This window comes from Chiloscyllium punctatum, chromosome 6, assembly GCF_047496795.1.
Source record: "Chiloscyllium punctatum isolate Juve2018m chromosome 6, sChiPun1.3, whole genome shotgun sequence".
Lineage (NCBI taxonomy): Eukaryota > Metazoa > Chordata > Chondrichthyes > Orectolobiformes > Hemiscylliidae > Chiloscyllium > Chiloscyllium punctatum.
In genome coordinates this window covers 2,120,001-2,135,964 of record NC_092744.1, presented here as the reverse complement: position 1 = coordinate 2,135,964, position 15,964 = coordinate 2,120,001, and the positions used below count along the sequence as shown (strand labels likewise).

General features: G+C 45.6%; 1 protein-coding gene across 3 annotated transcripts in view; it reads right to left on the bottom strand.

Moving 5' to 3' along the window:
* Positions 1 to 15,964, bottom strand: part of nyap2a (neuronal tyrosine-phosphorylated phosphoinositide-3-kinase adaptor 2a) — a 353,005-nt gene that overhangs the window by 187,468 nt on the left and 149,573 nt on the right. For all 3 annotated transcript variants that reach the window (XM_072571890.1, XM_072571889.1, XM_072571888.1), the window contains one exon: positions 3,187 to 4,254. In XM_072571890.1, the coding sequence (XP_072427991.1) occupies positions 3,187 to 4,254 (1,068 nt within the window). The remainder of the gene's footprint in view (positions 1 to 3,186; positions 4,255 to 15,964) is intronic.

Below are 15,964 nucleotides of genomic sequence, written 5' to 3'. Positions count from 1 at the left end.
CACACACTCACTCACACACTTGCAATCAAATTCACACACACACACATGCACACACACTCACAAACACACTCACGCACACATTCACACACACTCACACACACTCACTCACTTGAACACACACTCTCACACACACACTCTCACACATTCACACACACATTCACACACTCACACACACATACATACTCACACACACTCACACTCACACACACACACACACACTCACACTCACATCCTCACAGACACACTCACACACACACTCACACACATATTCACAATCAAATTCACACACTCACTCACATACACACACTCACACACTCAGACTCACACACACACATTCAAATTCACACACACGCATGCACACATGTGCTCACACACACTCACAAACACACTCACACACACATTCACACAAATACACTAGCTCACACACTCACACTCACTCACAAACCCACTCACATACACACTCCCTCGCACGCGCACTCACTTGCACACATACTCACACTCACACATTCACTTGCACACACACTCACTTGCACACACACACACTCACTTGCACACACACCCAGACACCCATACCCACTCACACACACTCACTCGCACACGCACTCACACATACACGCTCACACACAAACACACACTCGCATGCACACACTCACACACACACTCTCACACATACACTCTCACACACACTCACTGACACACACTCTCATACACACTCACTCACACTCTCACACTCACAGACACACACTCTCACACGCAACACATACTCACACAAACACACACTCACACACACTCACAGTCATACACTCACATGCGCGCACACACACCCGCACCCACACACTCACACTCACACTCTCACACCCACACACTCACACACACACTCACTCACTTGCACACACACTCACACCCACACACCCACACTCACTCACATACCCACTCACTCACACACACACACTCACACACACACATTCACACACACACTCATACACACATACATACTCACATACTCACACTTACTCACGCACACAAACACACACTCACTCACCACCACAGACACACACTCACATACACATTCACTCACACACTTATTCACACACACACAAACACACACTCACACATAGACTCACACACACACTCACAATCAAATTCACACATACACACATGCACACACAGGCACTCACAAACACGTTCACACACATACACTAGCTCTCACATGCACACACTCACTCACACACACTCACTTGCACACACACTCACTTGTACACACTCACTTGCACACACACTCACTCGCACACACGCACACACACTCACTCACTCACTTGTGCACACACCCAGACACCGACACCCACTCACACACACAATCACATATACACACTCACTCACACACAAACACACACTCATACACACACTCTCACACATACACTCCCACACACACACTCACTGACACACACTCTCATACACACTCACTCACACTCTCACACTCTCACACCCACACTCACCGACACACACTCTCACACATAACACATAGTCACATAAACACACACTCACTCACACACACTCACATGCCCACACTCAGATGCGAGCACACACTCACGCACACACACTCACGCACACACACTCATGCACACACACTCATGCACACACACTCATGCACACTCACTCTAACTGTCACACTGAAATTGACACACACACACATGCACACACACACTCACATACTCTTACACAATCTCACACAGTCTCTCTCACATTCTCTCACATTCTCTCACACTCACGCTCACACACTCTCTTACACTCTCACACACATGCGTGCATGCACACACAGACAAACACACCTGCATTTCCATTCTCACACACAGAACACACACCCGCATTGTCACACTCACACATACTTTCACATATTCTAACTCTGACACACACTCACACTCATTCACACATGAACACATTTGCACACACATACACTCTCACCCATTCACACTCACCCACATACTAACAAACACAATTACACTCATGTGACATGGTGCAATGTGAACAACCTTCCTCGACAAAACTAGCAAAACTGATCATTGAGTTCAGAAAGAAAGGAAACACCGTCCCCATCTTCACCAACCGAGCGGAGGTTGAGAGGGTGGAGAGCATCAAGTTCCTCGGAGTGACGATAACCACCAACCTGTCCTGGCCTTCCCACATCGGTGCGATGGTCAAGAAGGCACAACAACACGTCTCCTTCCTCAGGGGTCTCAGGAAATTCGGCATGTCAGCAAGGACCCTCACCAACTTCTACAGATGCACCACTGACAGCGTACTGTCTGGGTACATAACGGTACATTACTCTGCCCAGGACCATAAGGAACTACAGAAGGTGGTGTGCACAGCCCAGACCATCACAGAAGCGAACCTTCCATCCATGGACTCTATTTACACAGCTCCTTGCTGCGGAAAGGCTACCAACATCATCAAAGACCCACCACCTCCCAGTAATGCTCCCCTACAACCTCTTCCATCAGGCAGGAGGTACTTGAACACACACACCAGCAGCTTCAGGAACAACTTCTTCCCTGCTGTTATTAGACTGATGAATGGACATCTCTAACTTCAGATAATGTTAGTCTTGCCCAGGGCATGCCCTGTGCAATGTAATCTGTTTGCCTCTGTCTAATCTTTCTCAGCCTATGATCTGTGTGTCCTTGCTTACTATGACCTGCCTGTATTGCTCACAAACAAACCATTTCACTGTACTTAGGTACACATGACAATAAATCAATCGATCAAACACCCTCGCACACTCACTCACACTCATTCACACACACACACTCACTCACACTCTCACACGCACACACACTCACTCACACTCTCACACGCATACACACTCACTCACACTCATTCACACATACACACTCACTCACACTCACACACACACACACTGGGGTACTGTGTCCAGTTCAGGAAGGATATTGTTAAAGCTGGAGAGGGTTCAGAGGAGGTTCACCAGAGGGTTGGTGGGAATGGAGGGCTGGATAGGCTGGGACCTCCCCCCTGGAGCAGAGGAGGCTGAGGGGTGATCACACAGGCTCACAAAACCATGAGGGGCATAGACAAGGTGAAGGGCAACCCCGATGTTTCCATCCGTGGAACTGAGGATGATTACCCGAGCTATTTCTCCATGAATTATAGGACTGAGCAATCACTTACTTTCCATGGGTTCCTTGGATTTCCTGCCACTGGCGGATTTCCTCAGCAGACTCCTTCCTGAGGTAAAGAGACAACTGAGCTCTTCCAGGGGGCTGGTCGGTGTTCTCGATCGGGCCCCACTGTGAGATGTTGAAGAGTTTCCCGTTTTGCCTCCTTCCTGTATCGGGGCTTTCGACGTAGACTGAGGCACTGCGGAGGAACATCTTGGTGTTGGATGGATGGACTCATAGGGTGGGGGTCTTTTGAGACCCAAAGGAGTCATAGAGCGCCCCATGGTGACTGGAGATGGGGACAGGGAGTGGCTAAAGTGACCTTGAAGACTATGAGGTGATGGTGTCCTGTAAAGTGTTGAGGGGAGGGGGGGAGAGGAGGGCCTGACACTTGTACTTATTCCATGGGAAGGGGGCAGGTCTTTCTCAACTTTCTGGTATCCAGCTGTCTGAGCTGGCAGGGACGAAGGTGAGGCACCGGCCTGCTTGATGTATGATATACTTGTTTCCAGTACTGGCAGTTTTGTAACTTCGAGTGGGGTCAAAGGGGACTCGTCAGAGGCTGGGGAGCACTGTGTGGGAGCAGGGGGAAACACCAGGAGAGGGGGGCGATGAGGAAGCAGGTTTGGAAATGGAGGTGGAATCTCACAAAATAAGCCCTTTGGAGTCGATGGCACTGAAGACTTTGTAATTTCCAGGTCAGGCACAGTAGGAGTGGCACACTGAGAATGAGGATCGGCATTGGCTGCACTGATCCACTTGAGGCCTTGCGCCACCTCATCAAACATTGGATATTTCATTTCTTCATAAACTGCTTCGCTTTGATCATCATCGTCCCTTTTAACATCCCGTAATATATTCCCAACCATTTCGATGTAGACAGGCTCTTCTTCCTCACTGCCCTGGCATGAGCTGACAGGTTCTTTGCTCCCACCAGCTGTTGTCTTCCTGCTGCCTTGCTTCATGCTGTAGGTTTCATCGAAGGAGGTACTGAGCTGTGTGTTGGGGTCACGTCTGGGTTTGGGAGGTGGGATCTTCTTCCCATATTCATCGCTGTGAGGTCTGGGCTTTGTCGAAACTAAACAAAGTGAAACAAGTGTGTTATTATTCAAATCATTCCGACAGGAATTTTCTCGCTGTAAAAAGCTTATTTAATGGAGATGTTTCATTTATTTTTATGGCTATAATGGAAATATTCTGAGCCATACATTAACTTTCCATACACAGAGAGTACACTCGCAATCCAGGTTCTGAGATTTGTTTGGGAGCATGTGAGTGTGAATTAAATCATGTTTTGACACACACAGCAATACAAAACAAAAGCAGACTATGGAACACGCTCAATTAATGTTCGCAAGCTTCAGAAAGTCTACAAAGCTACTCATTAAAATTAATTTACTTTTCAATTGAAATACCTGCAATAACTACAATGATGGCTACACAATGGTGAACAGTGTGAACAAGAAACTTTATTCAGGCAGTCTCTGTTTGTGATCACGTACTGGGCTGTATGTGCTATTGAATGTGTGACTATGGAGAGATGCCAGATGGATGTGAGCTATTTCTCTAGAGCAGGGCAGAGGCTGCTCATGTGGACTCGTTTATGATTAGCTAAGAGCTGTACCAGACCGAGATTGGAAATAATTTGCTGCTAACGTTTTCTCTGGGCCATTGATTATCCACGAGGAGTGAAGTTAAACCCAGTCTGATTTGTAACCTGGGGAAAATTAGGTGGAACAAAATAGCCAAAGCAGTCAATGAAGCTCATGTGCAATGGAGTTATAGAAACATAGATTCCCTACAGTATGGAAACAGGCCCTTCGGCCCAGCATGTCCACACCGACCCTCCGAAGAGTATCCCACCCAAACCCATTCCCTGTTACTTTACATTTACCCCTGACTAAGGCACCTAACCTACACATCCCTGAACACTACGGGCAATTTAATATGGTCAATTCACCTAAGCTGCACACCTTTGGGTTTTGGTTTAGACTGTGTTTTGTACTGAGTAAGTTCTGCTCACTAGGATTCATTCTGTATGTCCCTCCCTGGAATATTATACGGTGTACCACATTGGCATCGAGTCGTCACAGTGGAAATTCATCCCATTACGATCTCTGAGGAAAGAAACTCCCATTTCTATTTGTGTTATATATTTTTATTGTAATATTCCTATTTAAAGTGTAATTAATTGTTACAGGACAGGCAGTAATTGCTGTCCAGTCAGTGACACCCATGTCCTACAGGTGAATAAAAGACACCTCAGGAACTGTGTTGATAAGGGTCCCAAACCCAAGTAACTTTAGAAATAGCAGACTGGGAGTTGGTCCCTGACTTCAAATTGTAAATTCCTTAGGAAGGGACAGATTTGCTGTCCCTGGGATTCGCTTTTCCAACCTTGTTCTTCATTTGAATTTATTGTTGTGTAAGAGTCACCCTGAGGTGATTGTGGAGTTGTCTGTTGACAGCGGAAGTAGCTGACCCATTGGATATGAACCTGCTTTATATCATCGAGATGGCTATGTAGAGACAGCATGAAACATTGCTGTCACCCTGATCATCAAAACAAACCCAAAATGATTGAAATAATCAGTGGGTCTGTCAAGTGAGAAACAAAGTTTATGTTTCCCTCAGATTTGGTGAAGGTTAGAAATAAGATAGCTTTGTTACGCGTTTAATTTCTTTTTAATGAAACAGGGAAGGTTGGAAATCAAACACGACCCTCCCTTTGGCTCTACCCACAACCTTTCTTGGTTATTAAATCTCTCCTGTCTTCAACCTATGACAGACTCCTTTTGTTCGTTTCCCAATGGCCTTGCTCAGCATGTATTTTATTTCTAACTTTCCCCAACATTGATCATTTTTATATCCTCCTCTGGAGCTGGGTTCAGTGTCAGTGAGACAGGTGACAGCAGGCTGGAAATCCCTTGGCATTGCTGACCCACCCCTCCAACTCCCCCCACCCCTTGGGACCTATGGGTGGCAATAAAGCACCAATGGAGATGGAGAGCCTGGCTTGTGGGCCTGGGACACCATCGAGGGGGCGGCTCTTCACCAGCTCTCAATGCCCGTCCAAAGGTACCCACTGCAGGAATGGAGGGATCTATAACTAATCATCCTCTCCGGTGTCACCGGCCAATCCACTGCAGTTACAGCAGTGGCCAGAGCTCTTGGTGGCACTGATAGGCCAACAGATCCTGGGGCAGATCCTGTTGAGGGGATGTCCTTGCTGCACTAGGCTTTATTGCCATTGTGTGTTGGAGTGGGCTCATTCCTGTCAGGGGAGCCAGGAAGCTGGATGGTGGGCAGGAAAGTACTTAATTGGGAATTAATCCTGTCTGACAACTCAAAGATGGCTGCAATGGAGGTGTCACCTGTTTTCTAAGCAGTGAATGGGTCCACCCCAGAACCATTGAATTCCATCTTCCTCAGGGAGACAATCCCACCTGCTGGGTTTTCCCAGCACCTAACGATTTTATTTCAGATTTACAGTATCTGCTGTGATTTATGTTTGCCATCCTGTAATGTGGTCGTTCGACAAAAGGGTATCCCCTGTTTTTTTTGCCCAGTTAGAAATGGTTTTGGGTGGCTGTTTGTGGATGTTCGGTTTTTCACGTCATATTCGAAAAGTGTCTGGAATCTTCTTTCCGATGCTCCTCCTGAGAGCTGTGGTGAGCACAGAGCTGGGAGGGCAATCTTTAGGAGTGTAACAGTGCCTGTGAGGGCAGTGCCTGGGTTGGAGGTATTTGAGCTGAAAATGTGTTGCTGGAAAAGCGCAGCAGGTCAGGCAGCATCCAAGGAACAGGAGAATCGACGTTTCGGGCATAAGCTCTTCTTATGCCTGTTTCTTATGCCCGAAACGTCAATTCTCCTGCTCCTTGGATGCTGCCTGACCTGCTGCGCTTTTCCAGCAACACATTCTCAGCTCTGATCTCCAGTATCTGCAGTCCTCACTTTCTCCTTGGAGGTATTTGAGCAAGCTGGCGCTGCAGTATTGTGAAGAGATTAACTGCCTGACTCAGGTGCACACTAGAGCTGTGACCGTTTCATTTATAAGTCCCATGATTTACAGCTGACATGGTTTGTCCATATTTTAAACAACATCATCAACAACAGATAGCAAACTGGTTTGAGGTGTGTCCACTTCAACACCAGAAGTATCTGAAATAAGGTAGTGAGCTTGCAGCATGGATAGGTACCTGGGACTTCAAAGTTGTGGCCATTTCAGATACATGGATAGAGCAGGGTCAGGAATGGACGTTGCAGGTTCCAGGATTTAGATCTTTCATTAGGATCAGGAAAGGCGGTAAAAGAGGGGGAGGTGTGGTTTTGTTAGTCAAGGATAGTATAACGGTGGCTGAGAACTTTTGATAGGGACTCATCTACTAAGGTAGCATGGGCTGAGGTTAGAAACAGGAGAGGAGAGGTCACACTGCTTGGAGTTTTTTATAGACCTCCATAGAGTTCCAGGGAGGTGGAAGAGAGGATTAGCAAAACGATTCTGGGTAGGAGTGAAAGGAACAGAGTGGTTAGTATGGGTTCGTTAACTTCCCCAACATTGACTGGAAATGCTATAACTCTAGTACATCAGATGGATCAGTTTTTGTCCAATGTGGACAGGAGGGTTTCCTGACACAGTATGTTGAAGGGCCGACAAGTGGGGAGGCCACACTGGATCTGGTGCTTGGTAATGAGCCAGGCCAGGTGTTTGATTTAGTTGTAGGTGAGCACTTTGGAGAGAGTGATCATAATTCAGTTATGTTTAGCTTAGTGATGGAAAGGGATAGGTACATGCCCCAGGTCAAGGGTTATCGATGGGACAAGGGCAATTGTAATGCGATGAGGCAAGAATTAGGATGCATCGAATGGGGTAGATAAATGCAGGGGATGGGGACAATGGAAATGTGGAGCTGGTTTAAGGAACAGATATTGTGTGTCCTTGATAGCAATGTCCCTGTCAGGCAGGGAGGAAGTGATAAGGTAAGGGAACTGTGGTTTACTGCAGGAAATTGTATCTCGTGTTAAGCGGAAGAGGGTGACTTATGTGACGATGAGACGAGATGGTTCCAATGAGGCGGAGAGTTACAGATCAGCTCGGAAGGATGTAAAGAGAGAGTTAAGAAGAGCAAAGAGAGGACATGAGCAGTCTTTAGCAAATAGAATAAAGGAGAACCCTAAAGCTTTCTATAGGTATGTGAGGAATAAAATAATGACTAGGGTAGGAATAGGGCCAGTTAAAGACAGACGTGGGAAATTGTGTGTGGACCCTGTGGAGATTGGAGAGGTGTTAAACAAATATTTCTCATCCGTTTTCACTCCGGAAAAAGAGAATATTGTAGAAGAGAAGACTGAGATATGGGCTATTAGACGAGAAAGGATCGAGGTGAGTAAGGAGGAGATATTACCAATTCTAGAAGGAGTGAAAGTAGATAAGTCCCCTGGGCCGGATGGGATTTATCCGAGAATTCTCCGGGAAGCCAGGGAGGAGATAGCAGAGCCTTTGGCTGTTGTGCCTTTGTTCAAGAAGGGCAGTAGAGATGACCCAGATAATTATAGACCAGTGAGCCTTACATCTGTTGTAGGAAAAGTTTTGGAAAGGACTATAAGAGATAGGATTTATAATCTTCTCACAAGCAACAACTTCATTGGAGATAGTCAACATGGTTTGGTCAAGGGCAGGTCGTGTCTCATAAACCTCATTGAGTTTTTTGAGGAGGTGACCAAGCATGTAGATGAGGGTAGGGCAGTTGATGTGGTGTACATGGACTTCAGTAAAGCCTTCGATAAGGTTCCACAGGGTAGGCTGTTGGAGAAAATGCAGAGGCATGGAATTGAGGGTGATTTAGCAGTTTGGATTAAAAACTGGCTTTCTGAAAGAAGGCAGCGAGTGGTGGTTGATGGAAGATATTCAGCCTGGAGTCCGGTTACTAGTGGTGTGCCACAAGGATCTGTTTTGGGACCACTGCTGTTTGTCATTTTTATAAATGACTTAGATGCAGGCAGAGGTGGATGGATTAGTAAATTTGCAGATGACACTAAAGTCGGTGGAGTAGTGGACAGTTTGGAAGAATGTTACAGGGCTGAGAGGTGGCAAATGGAGTTCAATGCAGCTAATTGTGAGGTGGTGCACTTTGGGAAGAATAACAGGAAGGCAGAGTACTGGGTCAGTGGAAAGATTCTTGGTAGTGTGGATGTGCAGAGGGATATTGGAGTCGATGTGCATAGATCCCTGAAAGTTACCAGGTAGATAGTGCTGTTAAGAAGGCATACGGTGTGTTAGGTTTCATTGGGAGAGGGATTGAGTTCCGGAACCACAATATCATGCTGCAACTATACAAAACGCTGGTGTGGCCACACTTGGAATATCGTGTACAGTTCTGGTTCCCATATTTTGGGAAGGATGTGGAAGCGTTGGAAAAGGTGCAGAGGAGATTTACCAGGATGTCTGGAGGGAAGGTCTTATGAGGAAAGGCTGAGAGACTTGGGTCTGTTCTCATTGGAAAGAAGAAGGCTAAGGGGTGGATTTGATAGAAACATACAAGATGATCAGAGGATTAGATAGGGTAGATGGTGAGAGTCTTTTTCCTAGGATGATGACATCAGCTTGTATGAGGGGCATAGCTACAAATTGAGGGGTGATAGATTTAAGACAGATGTCAGAGGCAGGTTCTTTACTCAGAGGGTGGTAAGGGTGTGGAATGCCCTACCTGCCAATGTAGTTAACTCAACCACATTAGGGAGATTTAAACAATCCTTGGATAAGCACATGGATGATGATGGGATAGTGTAGGGAGATGGGCTTAGAATAGTTCACAGGTCGGTACAACATCGAGGGCCGAACGGCCTGTTCTGCGCTGTATTGTTCTATGTTCTATGTTCTGTCTACCTGTATTTAACTTCAGAAGGTAAACTCAACAAATGAAATAAAGGCCCATATTCTTGCAGTCACCTCAAATAAGACCCTAAAACAGTTCCAGGGATTGCTCCTAAACACAAATTTTTGTCAACATATTTTAAAATTAATTTATAATCCTGTTCTTTCAGAAGTTGTTGGAACCAACATCATTTAACATTGCTGCTGGAGGTTCTGATGTCATGTAAAGACATCATTGTCCCCGAGAACCATGGGCTGTTCCCTCATTAGAGAGAGCTGGCGGTGCTTTAACTTGAGGATCTCCATGACTCAGGCAAGGGGAGAGGTTCATTGTAATCCCAACGGTGCACGAGTTGAACCCAGGTTCTGGGCATCATTCTGCATTGCAAACCAGCCATCCAGCTAGTTAAGCTAACCAACCCCTAATGTCATGCCATGAGCCCCTAATGATGTCACGTGAGTCCTCATCATTGACTGCACCCCGTACCCTGACTTTGCACCGCCCCCTTCCCCCCCGAGTCTCCCCTCCTTTCTGATTGTCAGTCCCCACTCGCCTCCCACGATCATTTGGTTGTTCCTGGATACTGGGGACCATTCTGATTGTTCCTGAGTGTGGCATTCCACCATCAACTTCAGTATTTCAGAAAAGATTTCACTGATTTTAAATAAATAAGTTCACAATGAGGAAAAGGTACAGAAATTGATAAAGTTACGATCTGCTTATGTTGCTAATAATACACCTGAATCCTGAGGTAAATTCTTCATTACTGACAATTGTGTGCTGTATGTGTAGAACACCCGAGTAGAGTTAGGCGTTGTTTCAGACTGGTGCAAGCAGCATGTTCTGATGGATCTTTCTCTGTGCTGTAGACCTCAACGACTGGATTAAATGCACACTATGAGCAATCATAGCCGGCTTTTCCAGGAAGCAGTAAGGATGTTCGAGTGACAGATTAGAACTGACACTTTAAAACAATAACGTCAATAAACCAAGAGATGGGAATATGTTCTCCTGAATGTGATGTGCCTCATACATTATGTCAAAGCATTTAAGAATTTGTTCACTACTGAAGCAGTCTTGAAATTGAATTAAGCAACAATTAAGCCTTTGTCTTATTGGATTGTTATTATCCATCTCCATTGCTTTTGAGCAGATGCTATCACTCAGATTGTTTCTACTTTTACAGGCTTTCTCTCTGAATCAAACATTGATTTTCTCCGGATGAATTGCATATAGTGCAGTCCCATCGCTTTGAAAATTAACCTGTCTAGAGAGGAACCATGGCCCCTCCTCGAATAAAGAGGTCAATTTAAAAAGATATCTGTTATCATTTAAGCAGCGACTGGCAATGGTTATTCTGAAACCACAGAGTGGTTCAAGAAAAGCCTTTGATTAATGTGAGTAAAAGTGACACCGACCTGATCATGTGGTACAGTCATTTCATGGAATCACATTTTAAAATAAACAATTTGAATGGGATTAAAGTGTAACCAGTGCCAGATGAGAGTGAACATTCTGACTGCACCTGCCAACATTTGGAACTGTTTGCTGAATTAATCAGAGCAGTACCTCAATATATTTCTGATTAACATTAACCGATAAGAATGGTGTGGGGGTGTCTCCAAGCCCATGTTTCGACAGTCAGGGTGATGTCAGTATATATGTGTGTCTGTCCCAGTAAAAATGATTCCCCAGTGATTGCACCACATGGATTACGTTTAGTTTCATAAAGGAGAGAAGTGTCGCATTTGCTCGCTCTCTATCAATAGCATTGATAGAATGCTGAGGCAGAAAGGTTTAATGGATCCATCAGAATGTCCTTCCTCCCTTTTTATCACCAAAATTGGAGATTTATTTAATCCATACCCAGAACAGGCAGATGAGAATCTGAAGAATTAAGCTGCAATATTTAACTTCAACGACAACACACTCCACACCTACTTCCCTTTTGTAACAGGTGTCAGGGTAAACCACTTTGCGGCAATGGGTCTGTCACGATGGTGTTCTGTGGCTATATTTTGGCAGTTGTTTTAAGTTTATTGCTAACCAATCAGGCTTCAGGAAACCTGACAGCAAAAGGGATGAAGGAACAGCAAGATGCAGCAGGTGAAACTTTTTAAATTGTGTGGGTCATGGATTGGGGGAGGGGTTACTGCAAATAAATCTCCCAACACCATTGGATTGGGTACTGCACCCCTGTCTACATCTTTTTCAATGGCACAAAGCCGGGTGGGTGGCTGAGGAACTTACCGAGATACTCCTGTGTGATTCAGACACGCTTAGTGCACGGAAAAGTGCACAGCAGATGCAGGTTAATGTGAATAAATATAAGGTTATACACTTTGGGAGCAAGGAAAGGAGGGTTATTGTCTGAATGGCAAAAGAATGGGAAATGTCTGGTGCAATAAGACCTGGATAGTGGAACAATTAGCATAAAAATCATTTAAATAATACATCATTTTCCTGTCACCTGATGGGGATAATTCTCGGGTTCACAACGTATTGGTTTGACATCAAACACCATGAACATAACTTTGAGGATGAATCCTGTTTGCTTTGTGAACAGAGTGGGATCAGGGGCTTGATCACATGAGAAATGGAAACCAAGGTCCACACCCACGGCCATTTTGATCATCTCCTGATCTTCAACTGACATTGCCTTTAAAAGATGTACACTCTTTCTCAGTACCATCTCTGACACTTGGGAAGAAATTCTGGTCTCAGTTTAATCTGTAGCAGCCATTTCCATGTGTGTTTTGACACTTCCTTTATTTGGATCCCAGTTGATGTCATGTGTTCCCTGCCATGATCCTCTCCACCTGATAACCCAATGAGCTCACATTCAGCAGTCAGGGGCTGGAGCACTGCACAATATTCCTCTGGCCACTTCAGGAATACGGTGATTAATGACAGCACAATCCAGGCTGAGGTTAAGTGAGCTGGCAGCACTGCGGCTCAGTGGTTAGTGCTACTGCCTTACACTGCTGGGGAGCTGGGTTCGATTCCAGCCTCAGGCAACTGTCTGTGTGCAGTTTGCACATTCTCCCTGTGTCTGTATGGGTTTCCTGCAGGTGGACTGGTTTCCTCCCACAGTCACAAAGATGTTTTGGTGGGTTGGCGATGTGCAGGCTAGGGGATTAGCCATGCTGAATGTTTTGGGACCTGGCTCTGGACGGGATGCTCTTTGGAGTGTTGGTGTGGACTCAATGGGCTGAATGGCCTGCTTACACTGGAAGGATTCCATGATAAATTGAGTTGGCATGAACAGACAGGCAGGCAGCTCCCAGTATGTTGTGTAAAATCATGGAACCATCAAGGGAACCATGTAAACATGGAGAGGTACAAACAGAAAATCTATAAAAGTTTCCAAGCTCCCTAGGTGAATGCCACAAAGATGATTGGCTGTACACTATTTCTTTATTCAGTGTAAATGAAGGGGTAAGGCTGGAGCGGACACATCAAATTATGTGGGGCTGTATTTACACTGAATTCTCATCGAGTGACGGAAACACTTGAAAACAATTATCCTATATTAAAGCTATCTTATATGATAGGAAGAAATGTTTTACTTAATCATTAGAGACTTATTCTAACAAACCCCAAAGTAATCATTAATGGTATTTATCTTGTGATGCCTTACTTCTGTGTCTATCGTATTTGCTCACATATATGTGATTCCTGCTTATAAGACACATTGTTCTTCAAGGGCAAAAGTGAGGACTGCAGATGCTGGAGATCAGAGTCGAGACTGTGGTGCTGGAAAAACACAGCAGGTCAGGCAGCATCCGAGGAGCAGGAGAATCGACGTCTCGGGCAAAAGCCCTTCATCAGGAATGAAGGCAGGGAGCCTCAAGGGTGGAGAGATAAACAGGAGGGGGGTGAGGAGCTGAGAGTGCGATAGGTGGAAGGAGGTGGGGGGAAAAGTGATAGGTCGGAGAAGAGGGTGGAGCAGATAGGTGGGAAGGAGGATTGACAGGTAGCACAGGTCATGGGGTGGACACCCGCACCAATCAACCAAACCGCCCTGTGGCCGAACATTTCAACTCCCCCTCCCACTCTGCCGAGGACATGGAGGTCCTGGGCCTCCTTCACTGCCGCTCCCTCACCACCAGACGCCTGGAGGAAGAACGCCTCATCTTCCGCCTCGGAACACTTCAACCCCAGGGCATCAATGTGGACTTCAACAGCTTCCTCATTTCCCCTTCCCCCACCTCACCCTAGTTCCAAACTTCCAGCTCAGCACCGCCCTCATGACCTGTCCTACCTGCCTATCTTCCTTTCCATCTATCTACTCCACCCTCCTCTCTGACCTATCACCTTTACCCCCCCTTCCATCCACCTATTGCACGCTCAGCTACCTTCCCCACAGCCTCAAGCCTCCCCCCCCCATTGATCTCTCCACCTCTGAGGCTGCCAGCCTCATTCCTGATGAAGGGCTTTTGCCCAAAACATTGATGTTCCTGCTCCTCGGATGCTGCCTGACCTGCTGTGCTTTTCCAGCACCACTTTCTTTGATCATTTGTGTAAAGAATGTGCTGCTCATGTAACTGGATGTGTGTGAGCAAACTTCCTGGGTGGACCGGGGACTAACCCTCAAAGCTGATTCAAGCTTTATCCACTTCCTGTTCCTGTCCTTCTGGGATTGGGCAAGCTAACTGAGTTGGTAAACAGCAGATGCCCAGTGGAACCTACTGTATCCCACTGCACACAGTGGAAATTGCCATCATCATCTGTGACTCCGACATTAGAAAGTTCCTTTCACAATGTGACACATTCTTAGAAATAAATATGAAAACATGAGAGACAATCATTCAGGATGGAATCTCATACACGGAACAGTCCAGCACAGGATCAGGCCCTTCGGCCCACTGTATCTGTGTCAACCCTGATGCCATTCTAAACTATTCCCATCTGCCTGCACATGGTCTTTGTCCCTCTGTTCTCTGTCTCTTCATGCATCTGTTTAAATACCTCTTCAATGTTGTGATCGTCTCTGCTTCTAACACCACCTCTGGCAGCGTTTCTGAGATCCCTACTATCCTCTCATTAAAAAAATCTGCCTTTCACATCTCCTTTCAACTTTTACCCTGTCGCTTTCAATCTGAGTTCACTAGCATTTGGTATTCCCACCCTAAGAAAAAGTCTCTGACTATCCACATTATGCATTTTGTAATTTTATAAATTTCTGTCAGGTCGCCCCCGCAGCCTCTGATACTCTTGTGAAAACAATCCAAGTTTGTCCAGCCACTCCTTATAGCTAATACAGTCCAATCCTGGCAATATCCTGGTAAATCACTTGCTCATTCACACCCTTCCTATAGTGTGGGAAACAGAAACTATTTCAGTTCTTTGCCTGTCTGTTTAAGACAGTTCATCCTCTGACTTCTGACCTGCCACCAACAGATTTATGGGACAGATGGAAAATAACAAAGATTTGGAGATACTTGGTTTGGGAAGCTACAAGCCCTCTCAGCAACTTGGGTGGAAACAGATAAACCCACCAATCTAGGCTGGGGATATGTTCTAATCAACCTATAACAGAGATGTTATGACACAGTGTCTGGAGCAGATAGAACTTGAACCTGGTCCTCCTGACTCAGAGGTAACAACACTACCACTGCACCACAAGTATCTTTGTAAAGAGGCTGTTTCCAATCTGGAACAATCACAGAAAGTGAAGTTTAACAGTTCAGTTACTAGAATTGAATGAGCTGGAAAGTGGGAGCATTTTCTCCTTTACACTGTTGTCCTTTCCTTCACTTCCCAAGAATTAAGATTTTGATGACACTGAGTGACATTTTTATTGGACCCACCCCAGCTGTGATCTGTCACAAATCACAACATGACCTTAATTAAAATAATGGATTTTATTTCCATTACAACAGCACAGAGTCAAAAACAAGAAACAGCTAA